This window comes from Dromaius novaehollandiae, chromosome 23 (genome assembly GCF_036370855.1).
Source record: "Dromaius novaehollandiae isolate bDroNov1 chromosome 23, bDroNov1.hap1, whole genome shotgun sequence".
In the NCBI taxonomy this organism is placed as follows: domain Eukaryota; kingdom Metazoa; phylum Chordata; class Aves; order Casuariiformes; family Dromaiidae; genus Dromaius; species Dromaius novaehollandiae.
Window position 1 is genome coordinate 9608450 of NC_088120.1, and position 19678 is coordinate 9628127.

The 19678-nt window shown below is 41.5% G+C and overlaps 1 protein-coding gene across 2 annotated transcripts in view; it reads right to left on the bottom strand.

Moving 5' to 3' along the window:
- Positions 1–19678, bottom strand: part of CSMD2 (CUB and Sushi multiple domains 2) — a 326291-nt gene that overhangs the window by 261300 nt on the left and 45313 nt on the right. For both annotated transcript variants that reach the window (XM_064525206.1, XM_026104637.2), the window contains exon 3: positions 17228–17340. In XM_064525206.1, coding sequence (XP_064381276.1) covers positions 17228–17340 — 113 coding nt within the window. The remainder of the gene's footprint in view (positions 1–17227; positions 17341–19678) is intronic.

The window sequence follows — 19678 nt, forward strand, 5'->3', positions numbered from 1 at the left end:
TGACGCTCCCTTCTTTTAGCAGCATTTCATCACACCCTTCCTAATACTTAAGAACCAATTTGCACTTTCTGTGCTGGTTACACACTCGGAGACTCCCCTAACACAGCCTGCCACAAGCGCCCTGAACACCGAATCATCTCGGATTCGGATGGCAGAGCAGGTACCATGTAAAAGCGCATTTTCATCTAGATACTGACAGTGTTACAAGTGCCATCTTCTCTGCCACCTCCCTAAAACTGCTGTTAATACCCTTCTCACATAGCAGCAGCTCACGTGCTTTTTTTTTTTTTTTTTTTTTTTTTTAACCTATATTGAGTTTGCCAGAGTGAATTGCTCAAGTCCTGATCTGCTCTGCTATTTCACACTGAAGTAACCAAACCTTCCCAGGGAATAGCAGCGTACACCCTCAGTTACCCGCAGCTGCAAAGCAAGCGGGTCCCAGGCTCTTAAGCCTCATAATGCTAAATTCCAGGTAAACACTGCCTGCACAGAGGGACATGTTGTGGGGAGAGAGAAAGGAGGGGCTTTTCCTTATTTTCCATCTTAAAAGGCTGACAGCTACTCATACTGCTTGCTTAATCAGAACATTATTCAAGGTGAGAACACACGGAAAGCAGAGAGAGATAACCACGTAGCACGCGTGCTCGCTTCTGGAAGTGGAGATAAAGTTAATTAAATACTCATTTAATTTGAATTAAGATGGATTCACTCTACCTGAGCTGATCAAAACCTAAAATGAAAGGTATACTGCACACAGTAGCTGCCTCTTGTTATTTAAACTTTCCTGAAGACGCATTAATTGTGTGGTCTAACACATACAGGCAGGCCTTCTCCACATCTGCTTCGGCTCCAAACTTCTCTTTGTTCCAGAGTTAAGCAGCAACTAAGCAACAGAAGAGTCTTGTCCTGTTCCCGGTGGACAGAATCGGTGCTTAAAGAGCTGTTCAGATGCACAAGAGTCACCTATGTGACACCACGTAACTCCTGAGCTCTGCATACACCCAAGGGAGGGAAGACTGAAGAAAAGTGATTTAGCAAAGGAGATGAACACTAAGGACCACCTACATTCCCACCCGTCGGGGCAAGAGCAGAGTTAAGGCAGACCTGAACACTGATCTCCTTGCATTAGATCGATTCCTCACCCAAAATACCGTACTTTCAGCTTAACACGGCTCAGCCCTCTGAACGTCCAGAAAGAGAGAAGATTCCTGTCCCCCAGCCGCAACATCCCACCTGCCGCCCGCGTCCCAGGCACCTGAACAGAGGACTGGGGTCCTTCCACTTTTTTTTCCCCCTCCTGGCAAGGAAACACCAGGAGTCCACAGCAATTCAAAGCTTAAGCTACTAACACGCGAAAGCCAGAGAGAGCTAGGCTCCGGCACTAAAACAGGCCTAGCAAACTGCTTTGAAGTTATTTACTTACTTATAGCCAGGTTCTACTCGGACAGATGACATTTTAATCTCAGAACAGTAAAGAAACACCGCCAGGTAAAGAAGAGGGGAAGGAATTACCATCCACAGGCTAGGTGGATTTGAACGGATTGAGAGAAGATGTCTCACAGGAGCTTAGATCCAATCAGCACGTCAGAGGATTTTGTGGGACAGGTTTCCCGTCAGGCAGGCAGGCCAGCTTCCTTTCAGTCTCTCTGCAAACCGCTCTGTTTCCACCCATATCGACTATGAACAAGATGACCAGTTCAAGGCAAGCCACTAAAAGCAGTGCTGGCCACCCAGATCAGCTCCTCTTTTTCTGCAGTAATTGCTTTGCCTGCATAATCCAAAGGCAACTGCTCTCCCACTAATGGGGAAGATAGAGCTTAAAGCTAATTTTTCATATCTAGATTGCTGCATGTAAATAGTTTGTTTAGATTTTCAGCAATCCCCCCAATTTCCTTTGAAGTCCATCTCATCTGCATAGCTGATAGGAGATTTATGTGCCTAAATCAAGATGTAGACACACAAATACTCATCCCAGTGAACAAAAACATTGACCACCAAAAGCAGTTTAAGATGAGGAGGATTCTCACAGAGCAAAAGTCTCAGCAAGCGTAAGAGACATCTCTCTCTAGCTGCAGATCTGATCCCAGCATTTCCTTCCTTCTGCACAAAGCCCAATTAATAAATTTTATAACTGTAAGATGGTGACCTCTAAAATTGTATTTGTGAATCCTGTGGAGCAAGGAACATTTTCCAGGCTGGCAGGTTTCTGCAGGCAGCTCCAGGACTGAACTTGCATTCAAAGCTCTGGTCACATCAGAAGATGTAAAAATAATAAAACTCGTAGTTGTAAAGAGCTCCCTCCCCTGTCAAGGGTCACAGGGTTCTGTACACTGTCTTAAGAAATTCAGCTTAAACAAACACAACTGCCTCTTGGAATTCAAAGAGGTAGAGAAGTTGAGTAGGGAACCTCGACATCAAGGATAGGGAAGCTGGTTCAAATGGTAAACGTGAACTCACAAGAATGTCGTTCTACAAAAGCACTTCTTGAGGGAATACAGAATGGGCCAGTGACTAAGACCAGACACTAGGATTCAGGCTGAGTCAATCCGTGTCCTTGCGAGAGTCACTTATGACAACACTTTACAGATAAGTGCTTTAGAAGCTTAGGATCCAGATTTTCAAAGCCAGCAGAATTTCAGAGCCTAACTAGATACCCAGATGAAAGAGGCAGCGTGACAGAGAAACATCCAGGCCAGTGCTAACCCTCACCCTGCACATCCTTCCCAGGCACGAAGCTAGCACACACATTACTACTTTTAATAAAAGATGGAAATACCGAACATTACATTTCAGAAAGTGAGTCCCCCGTCTTATGAACAGAGCCATTCCTTAAAAACGAAGTATTTTAACCTTCCCAAACAGGAAGTAAAAATAAAGACTAAGCCGCTATACTAAAATGTATCCCCCAAAATTCACAGAGAAGGGACAGCTGAGAAGCCAGTGACAGAAAGCATTTCCCTAGATCATTACTAGAACAAGTCCAACATACGTTTTGTTTGTCTCAACCGCAGTCAAATTGAGAGACAAAATGACCAAAACCTCCTTAACACTGACTGTAATTGGAAGACGTCAGCCAATTCTAACTATAAAAAGAAACTAAAGCTTTTCAAAAGCTGTTTCTAATTCCCACAGCCTCGATCCATTGATGAGATATAACTGGGAACCCAACATCTGGAGATAAATAAAATAAAACAAAAACAAGACTGAGCAGCTGCATTTGGAGGATTCTTCAGACATCGAGGAGATGCTATCCTCAGCACCTCACCTTCATTTTTACAGCTACCACGGTTGTACCTGCTCGAACACACTGTGCATGCGTAAGGATCAAATGGTAATGAAGGACGGACAAGCCTTTTAGCCAAATTGGCTTGGCAGTAAGTCTGCAATTTTCTCACAGCTCATTAGTGGTGACTTTTTATGGAAATGTATGCTGAAACAAAACCAAACGCAACTAACGACTACATGTTCTGCAAATAGATTCCTTGATTGAAAAGAACACAGCTATTATATGCAAAAGCAAAAGGAGCAAGGGAGGAAAAATGAAGGTCTGACAAGAAAAAACAAGATCACAGCCCGTTTTAAGATACCTTTATGCCGCACTTGGGAGATTCAGATACTGATTTTCAGCGTCCTTCACACAGCCTTTCACGTACACCAACACACAGGTCTGGCAAACACATCCCAAGCACAAACTGCAACTCAGTAGCCCTCGTTATTTTAACCTTGGCTCTTCATGCAACTTTCCCAGTATATGCCAGTCATTATTTCAGGCTCTCCTCAGTTTCAGTCATGAGATGCTGGCACACATCTGCCAATAATCCTGATGAGCAGCTTCATCTTGCTAAAAGCTGGTCATTCAAAGAGCACAGTTAGTGTATTCTCACACTAGCTTTTTACGTCTACTTTTCATCCTGTTTCCACTATCAGAGAATGGGAACCTCAAATTCATTAATATAACATAACTGCTCTGAAATACAGGCAGACTCACTGTAACACTTCCGTACCCCAGGATTTCCAGGTTCCATAGAGCTGGTTCAGCTGCATTCAAATTCCAGGTAAAACCAACTCTTCAGCCATGAAAGGATGAACAGTCCTAATGTTTAGGTGTTAGCCTAGGTCACAGAAGATCCAGTTTCACCCCCAGACTTCCTGTTTTACTTTAAGCATGCTACTTTTTTCTTTTACTCTTTTACTGGAGGTGATCAGGACAACGGGACAGGGACCTGCATTTTCAGATGCCATGAAAGCAGAAGCACTACCCAGATCATCTTTAGTATTTTCTGCACTACTACTTCCATGCACTTTTCTCTAAAATGGGCTGATCAATAGAGCAGCTGTGCTGTGAAGGCTGTAGCAGTGGGACCTCCTTGACAACAAAATGTCCCCGCTTATTGTAGCTAAGCAAGTGTCACTTGCTGTTTGTTTAAACGCTTAATACTGGGTCCTATTTGCAAAGCATTATTATTCTTCCCCTCCTGCACCGCACTGATTGATCTCATTTACATATGCAAATCAAACGCCAGTATGAGACACTTAATATTCCCCCATTTTCCTTTGAGGCTGCAGAAACAAAGGTCAATAATCTCACTCCATCCTCTAGTGTGTTTGGGGAGGGGGAGGGTTTCTAGCTGATTCAACAAATGCTAATGAGCTTCACTGCTTTCAAGTCTTAAAATCAATTAGTAGTATATCAAGGCAGACTTGCTGGGAGCTTGTTTAAGTAATAAAAATCTTTTGTATAGTGGAAAAAAAAGAATAGGAAGTTTGGTTCTTCTTTACCCAGGTACCCTGGGAGTTGTTTTAATCTGAAGTCATAATGGAAAGCAATGCATCTGCCGGACTGTTTACTGAAATGGGGATTTACTCAGCCATTTTTGCTGACTGCATAGAAAAAGTGGTAATAGTATCTGGAAAACACCCCGTCTTCATTATAAGTTTTTATTATTAAGCTTGGACATAACTAATCTCAAGGAATGAGACCATACACTGCCCTCGTTTGAACAGCATTAACATACACACCAAGGGAAACTGAGAGGAGCATATCCACATCCACTAACTCTCTGCCCTTGTATTTCATGACATCAATCTTACACTCCAGCTGCACCTCGCTTGCACTGACATCAGGGCACAGCTAGATCACATGCAGAGCAGCAACTCTAAGCTGTTCACCTTGTCACAGCACAAAACATCCTGAGTAGCACAGGCGCTCCGGTATCAATACCAGCAAGCTTCGAGGAACAAGCGCTGCCACGAGAAGCTGCATGATCAGCCTAAGCAAACAAACAGTCCAAAGGCCCGTTCTCCTACTCGAGGCAGCTTCTACAAGTCACCAGGGTCCAAAGCCTGCTGCTTGGTAAAGCCAAGAGCACAAACAGCAGCAGCCACGTAAGCTGCTTCACCTTGCAGCAGTCAGGAGAGACTCATCCAAAGCACAACTGAATCCTAGCTCACGACAGAGCTGGTTTCAGCTTTCTGTACCAGGAGGTATTCACACCTGAACACTGACCACACTGAAAGCAAAGACATGCTCTGTTCCTGAACTAGCATGAGCACCCTCAGTCACACACCTCCTAACACCCCCAGGGAAACACAGCGGCCATCACAGCTATTTACCACTGTTTCTTCCTCTTCTAATCTAGATTTTTGCTTTTAAGTGCCTGACTACCTGATGCTGTGCCCAGCTCATAAATACTGCAAGGGCAAAAGCCTGGTTTATTTCTTGATTTTTACTTCAGCAAATTTATTGGCCATCATCTGCAAGTATCAGACTGCACAGCACATGCATGGTTATTTTTCACAGGCTTGGCAGAAAATCGAGTCACCACTGTCATGCCAATTTGCCACTCATTTCCTTTTCAAGGCTGAAATATCACAGCCACTGAGGATGGGTATGTGTTTCTGACAATGAGGCCAGTTCTATCCATTGAACTAAAAGGAATAAATAGACAGAGATAGCTAGAATAGCAAATAAATAGCAAAACAAGGTTTACAAACCAACTTTAGATTTGTCAGGTGTTTTTCCCTCCCGAAAATTGTTTCTGAAACAATTATTCTTGTTTAAATTGCTATCTTACCATTTTTTAACCTCTTTTTAAACGCATCACAACTAATGAATCCAAGAAAAACACCCAGACCATGTCTATGTATCTACTGTTAGGATGACAGTGGTCCTTTCCAGTGCTGGCCAGCAGTAAAGGGTAACAAGAAGTGCTAGCAGGAAGAGCCAGTTTGGGATATATGGCCCAGCTGGTGACTTTGACCAACCAGATACATTACTATTGCTCTCATCAAGTTTGCATCCACCACACCAAACATGACTGAGCAGAGGAGCTGACTGTGCAAAATCACTCCTTTCCAATATGCATATGGTACATTAAATGAAACAGTAGTTGCACATTGTGAACAGCTGATGACAAACAGGGACACAGTTACAGAGCTGAGATATTCTGGAGAAATTCCAGAAAGCAGCAATAAAAAACCTGAAACCATATGATATGCAAACCTACTGCCAACCAAAAGTTTTTAGATTGGGAAGAAAACAATTAATTGCAGAAAGAATCAATCCAATACTATGCTTTAAATCTAGTTATAAAACTACTTCTCTTCCAGACACTAAACTGTGTAAAACAATCCTGTCACTCAATATTATTGACAACACTGCATTGCCTTACCGCTTATTTGGTATCTTGGTTTATCAAGTAGTCCAAATACTAATACTTTGCAAACAAGAAGCAAATTAAAACGCACTGTGCTGACTGAATGGCTGTATGGTTTGGCAGAGCACTGACAGCACTCTGCACGCGTTCAAAAGCGCAGTGTTATGAACCCGAACACAAGCGTGCCAAACAGCAGGCAAGGCGCAGACTCCTCCTCGCCTCCCCACCTCCTCGTGGCACCCGCTTCATCGCAAAACTGCGGCAGATGCTCTGACCCAGAGGAGAGGGTCAGAAAGCCCCGCGGCCGGGCTGCGTTATCCTTTAACCATTTATCAGACAGCAGCACTGCCTCCCTCTTCAATGAGACTTGAGCTGCTCCTTGCTTCCTTCCAGGTTTATTGCTTCTGGACAGGCAGCAGCGGCAACGAGAGGGATAACATGCATTTTTCGCTCCTGCCCTTTCTTTCAGGCATAATATTCTTTAAGATAACCATGTTTTTCTTGATCCTCATTAAAATGAATCGGGGCATTGCAGACATAGGAATATCAGAATTCAAACACTATTGGTGGAATCCTTGGTTTGTTTCTAAAACCATCAGTTTTTACAGCCATTTGGAAACCGCAATGTGAGCTAATACAACTCAACTCATCTGCAAACCCACTAGGCTACAACCATTAACAAGGGTAAGGTATAGTGAGAATAAATACTACTAAAAAGCGTGTGGAGCCAGCACAGCCAAATTATGGACTCAGCTGCTGATCCCCTTGGCTAGTTTGAATGCTCTAAGCAAGTTACCACAGCAAAATACACTCTAATATAACAATCTAATATAACATTTTGGTACATAGAATTAGATGAGAACTCCTGGGCCATCTACTACTGTCCTCTGCTATTTCATTTCTTCTCCATATGGTGGGCTACATATGAAAATTAATACAAATTATTTTTAAAGTGGCTCAGCTAAACCGCATTCGAACCTTGGATAGACTCTTGTTCAGAATTCAAATGGGTCTAATTCTATTTAATTTAATTCACTTTGGAAGTGAATCAGCTCATGAGCTGCCTTGTCCTGCCTGACCTCACTCACTACTCTTAACTCTACGACTGGGAAAGTGTGTTGACTTGCCTAAGGAACTGTGCCAGCTTCTGCCCCCGAGCTCTGGCCCTCACTGTCCCTCGAACACAAACTGTTGCTCTTTGTTGTTCCTTGGGAAAAACTCTACAGATGCCTGATCCCCAGGACTGAAAAAATTTTTCTAAATTTGTGCACTGTGCATCTCTCTCACAGTACCTCTCTAAAAGTTTGCTGAAGCTGTTCACAAGAATATTCAAGTAATAATCACTGTCACAGACCTCTATGATTTTTCAGGCACCATTTCCAGAGCTTTACACCTTGCTGACAAGTATCTGGGAAGAGCTGCCATCCACTTGCCTGATATCCGCGTATAGAAGCTGTGGTCATCAGCATGCACTTGAACATTGTTTCCTGGAACCCCTTCAAAAAGCATCAGCTGGTTCCAGACAGTCAACCCCACCTGCCCTGGAGAAGCTCCCCCTGGCTGTCCTTGCCCACATGGTCTTCTCCACGCACTCCCACCCTTCAGTATGGATTATTTCTCTTTACAGAGCTCCATGTAATTCACAACAATCAGGATTCAAACACCCTTCTCCCCACCGCAGGAGGGTTTAAGGCCCACAGTACTGCAGATAGGAAGTTTTCCAAAAATTAATTATAGTTTTGAACAATTTAAATATAAAACAAATAATTTAATGAGCACAGCAATCCATTTTTTTCCTTTTAATTCATCAATTCAATTAACTCCATCAGCATGTTTTCAGAAGGGTAGCAGTATTTTGTATCAACACCACAAAAGATGCTGAGCTCAAGCTGCTGCTTGTGGATAGCAGCATAAAGTGTAGCAGGGTTTTCATGTCTGCAGACAAGCTAAACACAGCTGAAGATGCTGAAAGGAACAAACCAAGTATGTCTCTGCTGTAATCAGCTGCTGTGAATTACTTTTTTAGAGTAATGAACACCAAGTTACAGTGCTAAAGCCTTTTAGAGAGGAAGGGGCATTTTGAATGCACTGTTTCAAAGCACTGGCACGTTCAGAGAAACCATTTTATTGCTTCCCATACTGCTGTTCTCCACAGCTTTATCTCTAACAAACCACGAGGACTAAAAACTTTTCTTTTTTTAAATAAAACATCAATCCCAGAGTACAACTCTGTATTAAAGAAAAGTAATAAGTTGAGTTCAGCACAGACCTCTGATCATGTATATATTTAGGAACCATTTCACCAGCTACAACCATCAAAGTGGGCCATCAAACAGTACAGGCTAATACTTCTGCCACCCAGAAAAAGCAGAGTATTCTGTCCACAAGGAACTCAAGAAATTTTAAAATAATAGAATATAACTGTCTAGATGGCAGGACAACATCGGGATGCCAGTCTCAGTTTGCATTTATCATTTTCTTAATACTTAGACATACACTACAGGCCCTACAGATCACAGATACTGAGCAACTCAGATTGTGTATCTGAAGCTAAGGAAAGCACCTGCAGAAGCAAAACAGCAGCAATTACAATCACATTCCTCATTCCAGTACAAATTTTCTATTTGCTTTTTAAAGGAAGTCATGCAATGGCATTAGATTCACTAACTCGGTGCGATCCGCTGACTCACCGAAACCATTTCTGTGAGCATCCTGGGATTTCCCCACAAGGTCTCCCTTCCAAGGTCTGACTCTAGCATCGCCCAACTTGGCTTGTAAGATACAGAGGGAAGGAGAGATCAGCCTGAGGGAGACAAAGCTAGATCTTCCATAGGTCACAACTGATACTAACATTAGGAAGCGTAGTAAACAAAGGGGTAGAGCAGGAAAACAAAGAACTGCCATTTTTAGCAACTTAGAGGCAAGGTATCTTAAACACAGAAGATAATGAAATAACTAACCACAAAATGCAAGAACAGTCGACTGAGCGAGAGGTGAAGAACTACAGCTATTAAAACAGAAAAGTCCTAAAAGGTTTTGCAAACAGTCCTTGGAACCTTTATGCCAGACACTCAACATGCCTTATACTAATACAGACCAAAGGAAAAGGAGCTGTCAAAGAGTCAATACACTGGCATCAAGTTCCACATATTCAACTGCTGGGCTATTTTGTTTTTGAACGCATTAAACCATCTCTTGCAGAGATCCAAACATCAGACAAATAAATACCAAGCTTCCAGAAAAAAGAAGCAACAGAGCAAGACTCAGTTTTCATCCTTCCCACTGCCACCAGAACAAGGGTTAATCGGTAGTTTGCTGCAGCTCAGGATTCATACTAATTTGTCTTGGTCTGAAAAAGGAGAAAAGTATCAATCCAGTAAATTTATCAAGAACCCAGTATGTCTCAGATTACGACCTGGGTACCAAGAGAACTGGGACCCAGCTGGAGGTTTAAATGAGCCCAATATGGTGTTCACTCACAAGGCAAATTGGCATAAGAAGTGCATTCAGTTATGGCTTTAAAAATTTTAGTCTATTCAGTACTATCCTGGCATTTCTGAAATTTATTTACACAGATGGAAAACATGCTTTGAGCAATCGCTGGACAAGCATAAGTCACCAAGCAACCTCAGACTGGCCCACAGAGGCAGTGCGGCCACGCGTCATCTCCTGGCAGCTCTTACCAGGCATTTTCATCACCCTTCCACATAAGCATCACTTGAGGCCTTTGAGGCTCTCCAGACCATCTAACAGCTTTGACCCGCACCAGTGTCAGCTGCACTGTAAATTTCTAGCAAATTTCAAAAGCTCCAAGTTATATATCCAAGTTACATATAGATCCATTTTCAAAACACAAAGGACTCAGGCATCCAAATTCCTACACTTGGCTCTTTGAAAAATGGGATCACCATTCCCAAATTCAACAGAATTCCAAAAAGAATTTACTTCTGCAAGGCCTTGTGGAATCCCCAAACCCTTCTTTCAGATACCTGCTAGTTTTGATCATAATTACATGATTATTTGGACAGCTATCATTTGTGCAAGAAATCTTGAATATTATGTTTCCAAAGACAACAACACACCAAACTGTTTGATCTGACTTCTGTTAACAGGGCAACTATTACTGTAAAGTCAGATGAAAGATTGGGAAATGGAGACATGAAGCAGTGAAGCAGCTCGTGCACAGCAGCAATGCATCCACAGGGCAGCAGAGACAGGTGACATAATTCAGGTTTAGCAAAAGGAACAGACAAAGACGGACAAGAACTATTTTTTAATTGTATTATCTAAATACATATATGCCCAGCTCCACAAACCACCCTCTGCAGAATGAGATATTTGTGCTTGAGAAAGAGGAGGGTATTTATTATGGAGGAGAACAGTACCATTTACTTGGGGTTGTTTCCCTCTGTATTTAAACACTTTAATTTCTTAAAATGAGCAGTGTTCTTCGAGGCATAATTGTTTCTTTTCAATCAGGCACTTAGTGTTTGCAGCTATCAAATTTGTCGCAGCTGTAATCAAACACCATGTCTTGGGAAGGAAAATCTTCACCTCCTGCTGAATCTCAACCCATCGCATGGCGCCGTTTCTGTAGCGGAGGACTCCAGGGTCCACAAGGCCCCCGGTTCGTTCCAGGGGCCGAGTTTTTAACTAAACTTTGCTTTTGGGGAAAGGTGGGAGGGTGTTGCAGATGGAAGGCCCTACACAGCCCTGAAAAGTATAAAGTTTCATTAAGCTCACCTCAGTGTTTTACAGCGTTGCTCTCTAGTCATTAAGCAGTAAAGAGCACATGTTGGTAGCATTTTTTAATTCCCTTGCTGTTTTTCACACCTTCAGGACAAACCACAAGGCAGCCAGGAGGCAATGGTTTAAAAGTTACAATGTAATTTTATTTTACATCCAGATTAAGAAACTAAAAAAACCCACCCTCTATTCATCATGAACTGCTATTGGAATTATTGAGAAAATTATGTGGAATTTCTACCAATTTTCCACTTATTGTAAAAGACTTGCTCAATTTATTTTAAATGCCACCTTACTATGTATTCACCAGGTGTATAGTAGCAGTGATTGCAATTAATTGCACACTGTAGTCCCAGGCATGTACCTTAATATCAGCCTCTCAAATATCTTTCAGGGAGGCAACAAATGGAAGCATTGGTCACTTTTGTACATGAAATCTCAAGGAATATTTTTCACAAGATGAGAAAGTTAAGATCCACAACCTTGTGAAATTTTAAACTTGGATTATTTAAAGCTATCTCCATTTAGAAATTCTCCTGCAGTTGAAATGCAAGATCTCCATAACAGCTGGTTGGTATTTTTGAGAATAATAATTTAGTTATGCACAAAAAATAAAATCCAAAGGTCTGAGGTCTGAACAAGGCTAATTGTGAAATCATGTTGAATTCAGGGGACAGTTTAGCAGAAAACAACAATTTTAAGAATGCTATAAGCATGAATACATGTAATTTCAATATTTTCTAAATCATACATTTTGAAATGAAGCTTCATAAGCACTGCTTATATTTAGTAAAAGAATCCCTGAAATAAAATTTTTCTTCAGACCAAAGTAGTCCATTTAAATGGAAATGAAATTTCCTGTTTTCATTTCAGTAAGAAAGCATTAACCGTTTTTCATTCCCAGTCACCCTGAAATTATTTCCCCCACTCTTCTTTCCAGATTATCCAATTAACTACAAACAATTTTTTGTGCAGACATAATTATGTCTCTTCTAAGCTGCGATATTGCTGTGGGGTTTTCCATATTTATAATGCTCTACCTCTTCTGTATACAATTATAATGAGAGCTAGAAAAAGGAAAACAGGAGTTCTGGATTCCAGTTCATGGATTTGCCTCTTTCCACTAGGACAGTGATCAAGTGGTTTAAGTGCTTAGATTTCTCCAGTCTGTAAAATGGGGATAATAATTATTTGGAGATCATCAGTTTAGGACCTAAACAATGCTGAAGATGAAGCTATGTTATATGACTATGATTTACTCCCACTGCTATTTTATGCTTTACTGTATGAATGTATGTAAAAACAAAGATACAGTGATTATCTGGTCTACACACCTACACCAGCTTCCGAATGCTGTAGGTACTTTCGTGAATTCAAATTCCTAACACCATGTATGACAGGGAGCAATTCTAACCTTTTTCTGTAACATGAAAATTGGGAACCCAGACTATGTGACTAAAAACAAGATCATGCAGAAACACCCATGCCAGAACTGGGAACACAGAAGCTACATCTCTAACGTTGTGATCTAGTGCCTTTAACCAAGAGATTCTGCATCCTTGACAGCATTACTTTTAGTACTCACTTTGCCTATATGTACTGAAAGCAACTCTAAAATGTTCTCATAGCACAAACGTTTTTTAACAGATGCTGCTACCACTGCACAAAAGTGCTCCTTTTTAGTCAATGAAATGTCCAGCTAAAGTGTGTCCCCTGAAATAAGCAGAAATGAAAAAATTTATATGGAGGCATCAGCAGGAAATGTTTCTGTTTTCTTTGCAAGAAACTGCTTGTTAAGAGATTTTATCATGCCATCATCATACTAACTAGATAAGTTAGGAAGATCTTAAGCAAGTTAAGTTTGGCTTTATCTAAGTTATTTCCCAGAGGATCAAGGCAGAGTAAACATCAGTGCAAATAAAATGTTTTTGGAGCACAGATGCCTGCATCTATGCATCTTCTTCTTGTCCTTAAAAAAAAGTTACTGAGATCTTTTGTTCCTATTTTAAAATACTGCTTCTTTTGGTGCATTTCCTACTGATTGCTTACAGGGAGGAGGAGGGTAATGAACATGCTTTGATAGCAGATCATAAAGGAACCATTTACAGCAAGGACTCTGATGCATTGTTCTGTCTTTAAACATGAATTATCGAATCACAAGCTATTCACCGAGTCGTAGATTACCAATGAACTGAAATAGCATTACAGCAACAGCGTGTTCCCTTTGATCAAAAAGGCAGTTATCTCCTCCTTTACTCTTAACTAACAATAGTCCAAATAGTGAATAAGTTGCTTGTTTTGAAGGCGGCTCAGAGCCACACCGTTAGCAAGCCCGCCCCTCTAGCTCTGAAGACAAAGCTTAATTTACAGCAATGCTCCCTGTCATTCAGGTTAAGTTTTGAGTACATTATCCTTTTATCCCTGGGAGATGCACTCAGTTACCTCTTTTGGATCTCTGGTATATCCATGGCTACTCACAGAGTCATATTCCCCCCCTGCCTTTTTTGCCCTTTAAAGACAGCAAAGGAAGCCAGAAAATATAGGAAAAATAGCAGGAGATGACATGATTTTTGCAATGCACTGGAGAAGGGAAGTAGCCAAGAAACTAATATTGCAAAACAGCCACTCTGAGGCTGCACTGTGTTTCCAGCAAACAACAATACTGCAATTAACACGACTTAGTGATGGAAGGGTAATGGAGGCTAAAAAAGACGGGGCTGGTACCCAGGAACGTCACTCTTGGACAGCAGTGCTTTGGGACTGCACTTACTGTTACTTATGGAAACCATCTCATGTTCCTACAGGGGGGACTACACAGAACGCAACAGAAATTTTCTCTCCCCTGCTCTTGCTTATGAAAACCTTTTATGATTCCACTAAAATTAAATCTGTAGCTTTTGAATATATTACCTAATTACACTGAACATCACTTACTTCCCTTCTTGAAATACAGCATCCCTAAGCTCTTTTGTCTCTTCCATTGTGGCAACCACCATCCTTCCAATTGAAGCAATCCTTGGATGATGACTCAATAACAGGGTTTTGAGCTGTCACTGGCTTTTAAGGAGGAAAGTGTGTCTGGGGAAGGGGACTCATCTCTGACATGTTCCAGATGTTTCACACACCTGTCCTCACAGCAGAACTCACCACTCTATGGCAAACATACCCACCTGCCAGCACAGTGAAACAGTGCTTGTCTTACCCTGAAGACTTTAAATTGCATTTAACTACTACAGCAGACCAAACACCTAAAATCAACGGAGTTCAGTCAGAACACACTCTAGTTTCCAAATGCCGGTCACGTTTTGCTGTAATTCCATTATTGTTATTAGTAATAATAAAACAACTTCCAACATTCATAATGAATGACAAAGACTGTAGGGCTGAGACCCTTGTGATAAAAAACATGCCTGGTATATGTAATGAATCAAGTCTTAATGTAAGGTAGAAAATGGGAAAGTCATGCAGAAACCAAATGGCGAAGAGACTGAGCATGAATTTCATATGGAAGAGACTGCAGTGAAATACTGCTGAAAGCAGCAGCTCTTCAGCTGAGTCCCACAAAGGCTCGCAGTGGTGGGGATTACACATACTAAGTCATCATCAACAGAAACAACAGTAACACTTCAGGAAGTGCAAAAGCAAGATGACATGTGGCACAGAAACATTCCTGCATTTTTGGTATGCAAGTTTACCGTCGTCTGTCCCAGGAGTTCAGGGCCAAGAACTGGAGCTGCAAGACAAGACTTTGAGCTTAGCCTGACCTGCCAATAGTTGGTGTAATGATGGTGAGATTGAACATGACTATGCAGTTAAGAGGCAAATGAACATCTCGGAAGTCATGGGCTCAATCTTCACCTCTACCATGTTATTTCTTTGACTCCATGCAAGCTGTTTCCAAGGACCTCCAGGGTAGCTGACACTCCATTCCCATGAATTAGGCTCCAAATAAGTCAGTCTCCTAGTAATTCACTATGCAGAATGAAAATAAAAAGTCTTTGCCTAGGAGGTGACCTTATTACCAGGGTACTAGACTGACCTTACATGGCCTAATGCTGCCTGCACCACTGAGTTCAGGTACCCCATTAGCCTTTGAGATTCACCAGTACCAAGCACTGTGCACAACCAAGGCAGACTTATCACCACCAATATCACAGAGCTTGATGCCATTAAGGAAAATATTTCTGATATGCAGTTCATTCAAACAGAGTTAGAAAACCATTACAGCTAAGCATTCACTGCAGGAGTATCACACATTGGTCAGACCAGATTTATCGCTGTGGAAGAAGGGATGCATCTATGTTCCCATCTGCCCCTTTAGCACACGAAACTAGCTAGTGCAGCATGAATCCAAAAAGGCGGGGGGGGAGGATGATATGTATAGACAAGCATTAACGCAAACAGGATGCCTGTGCACGTCAGTGATGGCCTCCTGCTCCGATGCCATTCCAGTTCCAGGGTCTCCCCAAACATGACTATAAACAGCAACTGAAGCTTGAGTTCTCCTCTGCCTCTTCACCCTATGAGACACATATAAGGCCTCTGAGTATGTGAGTGAAGCTAGGAATTTAGATTTGGCAGAAATTAGGTCTTTTATAGAAATTATGGTTTGGTACAATTTTGTGTTTGTCAAAATATAGGTAAGTTTTGCCAAGGAGGCATGGCTAATTTTGGAGCTGCCTGGACAGTTAGAGAATGTTCACAGGAACCAGACTTGTGTGAACGGGCAGGAAACCATGAAAAAGTGTGCAAGTAACTATGCACGACCAGAAGCAAAAAAAAAAAAAAAAAAAAACAAACCACACAAAACCCCCCCCACCAAACCTTGAAAGTCAAGAAAGTACAAAAACAGCTGTGTTCTATCACACAATTTGGGAGCTATGTACTGTCATGTCTATTAGGCATTATGATTGACATATTATAGCAGAGATTCTGCAAATGTGCATGGGATCCCCCTTCTCATCTACACTGCTGTCCTCACCTATCCTGACAGCCTCCGTGCATTACCCAACCAACAGCATCCCCAGCAGGCACTTACCCAGTGAATAACAAAGCTCAATATACTACTGAGATGAACTTCAACACCTTCTCTAGTTATTCTAAAGACCTGCTAAAACACTGATCACTTAAAGAATAATAAAAATGTCTTTAGCACCACTGACACCTCAGGGCAAAGCCAAGTTTTTAATCAGAAATTAGAGACATTTAAACAGAATTCCCCTGAACCCGAACAATCCTCAAGTGTAGGAAACATTAGAGACTAAGAACATCATCTAACTGATGGCATCTGCTTCGTCTAATGTATTTGGTAATTGGCCAGTAGGACTTACTACCAAAAATTACTGTTATGGCTGATAACTCTGAAGAACTCTAAAGAAAAACATTTACATGAATAGGGACAACATTCTAGGTTCAATAGTTAACATAAATGTAACTCAAATTTTAATGATAACATGGTTAATCTGTCATTTACTCAGCAGTACCAACTCATAGTATGATCACAATGATCTAGTATAAACAATTCTTCAATGAATTCAATGACTTCCATTGATAGAGGTCCAAGATTTTCTGAAGCTACCAAGCCTTCACATATGATTCTTTATTCCACAACACAAACCACTTCACATTATTTATGACAAAAAGATACAGAAGGTATGTTTTAGAGAAATTTAAACACGTGGGGAAGCAGATGCAAGAAAAAGAAATGAAGAACAAGAAGAGAGAACACATACGAAAGAAACACACTGATCTTGGTGTCTCACATTCTACCATAAGCCAAACACAGATAAGATCCAAGATACAATTACTGAAGTGGGCAGACTTACCTTCATAGTTTGCCTGGAAGCCTTGAGCACTGACCGCGTAATCGCTCACAAGCCACAAGGACAGCACAAACCCTGTACTCACAATAGGAGCAGGCAGCTGGAAACCCGTTAACCTGAAAGAAATCAAGAGAAAGGTTACACTCACCATTTCTGCCTCTGACCCGCTGGCTAGAGTGGGGCAGCTGCCACTTTGGCCAATACGCCACAGCCTGAAGGGGGGAGCATCAGAATTAAAAAACAGACTGGTACAGCTTGAATTCAAGAGCCTTCGACTATTGCTGGGCAAACCCACCCTCTCTGCTTATACGACACAGAGCAAGGCTTTTAACTCATTCTGGTTTACCAGAATGCCTATTAATACATTTCTTCATTGATCATATCTTAAACCATTCTCCCTGCTTCACACACTGCACTAGCACCTGCCTGCTCTGCAGTGCTTTGCTGTCATACGCCTTTCCAGCAATCAGAGCAAGAGGCAGCAGGATCGCAGCATGCTAACCCCTGGCTCTATCAGCTCTGTGGTCTCTGAGCAGTCACAGAGCCTTTTTGGAATAACTTTACCTATCCACGAAATGGGAGCAATGTTTAAAGTTTGAGTGGGCTCAAGACATTATTCAATAATATTTATAACACATTTTGAAATCCTTGGAGTAAAGGCATTAGATAAGGGTCTCCATCATTATACAAACTACATTAAATTGAACACTTAAGCTAAAATAGCAGGAGAGAGCAGGTAATAAAACTGATATCACCAATTAATTAAAGATCATCAGGGCAGCTGTCTTCAAAGAGCATTTACTCTGTAGTTTTACAAAAGAAAAGGTTTGAATTCAGAGTCTAGGAAACCTCCCCCACCATTACACTAAGCCTACAAGAACAATCCCAAGAGTAACACTTTTCATCCTACATCTCAATGTATCACAGTGAAGACTGCAATTGCTACTACCTCTTTACTCACTTAGGAAACCAAAGCCCAAACTAGTTTGCACAAATTGACCCAGTAGATGTACTGTAGCAATAACACAGACATACACATGCTCACAAACAAGTCAAAAAATAGAACTGTATAAAGAGACAATAAGCCTAGGAAATGGACCAAAGACGACATTCCTGAAACCCAGACACTGGGTGCCTTTTTTTCTTCCCCCCACCCTTGCAAACTGACCCTCAGAGCTAAATAGCAATTTCTAATTTTACTACAATTGTTTGGTAATATTTTTAAGCTGGCATTATGGGATCCCAGACACTAAATCCCTGATACTATATTGACACAGACCAAGAACAGCTAATATACATTTCTGACAAACAATTACAGTTTTATAACTTATAATCCTTCTCCTTGCACTTGGCTAAGGTGATTTACATAATATATTTACATAAGGAACCTTTTTTTAAACCACTCATGTTAAATTCTTGCCTGCTATTACCAAGGACAGAGACTCAGACACAATCCCCAAAGCCTGATAACTGTCCTAAAACCAGACTAACAAAAACATAGAAGCAGTAACTGAGGGAACTCATAGCCATATAAGCTTGATGATTGCCACATTTGAGATGAAGAGATACAAGTTACATCATGAGAACAAGTTATAGGATACATGGGATACTTTAAGGAGAGAGAGCAACCTTCACACATCAAGACATAAGCCAGCCCTTACTCCCTCCACTCCACCAATGGTAAATTTAGTTCTTACACATATACACAGTGGTACATTCACTTCTTTCCATACAGCAGATAGTCTTGATAGTCTCTCCTACAGGGAGGACAAGACCACTCTGAAACACCTAGCCCAATCTGTATCTGTGTGCAACTCCAGTACACCACAGTTATGGCCACTATATAAGTGTTTTGGGACATTTATGCATCCCCATTAATGCTAAAACTAAACTGATTCAGAAGGTAGCAGCTCCTGCTCCACATTGCCTCAACAGGAAAAGTACCTAAAAGTATCTTCCACTTTCCATGCCACTGATCTCCACATTTCCTTCTGCACTGAAAACCTACATCAGGAATAAGATAATCTCCTCTCAATGCTCACTGAAAACAGAAGTCAAAATAAAAGTTATTCCTCTTAAACCTTCAACCACCTTGCTATCTTTATACTAGAGTTATCGGCTCCTCCCCTCTGTTTTCACTTTGGAAAAGTGAAAACTTCAGTGACAGCATTGCCAGAACACAGATGGGAGGCACAAACAAGCGAGAACCACGGCCTCTGGGTTGCTGTTAGTAGGGAGCAAGGAAGTCGGGGAGAAAGCCAGGACAAGCACAACAGGCCTGCAGAAGTCTTACAAGTGCAAATCAAACTCCGCTATAAACTATCTGTTCTGTATCGGATATCACAAAGCAAAGCACGTGGAGTCCCCAGCTCCACGTGGGACGTACTTGTCTCACGCTCCAGACCCAGGGAAAGCCAAGCTCGGCAGGACACACTGCCTTGTTCTGACGCAGCA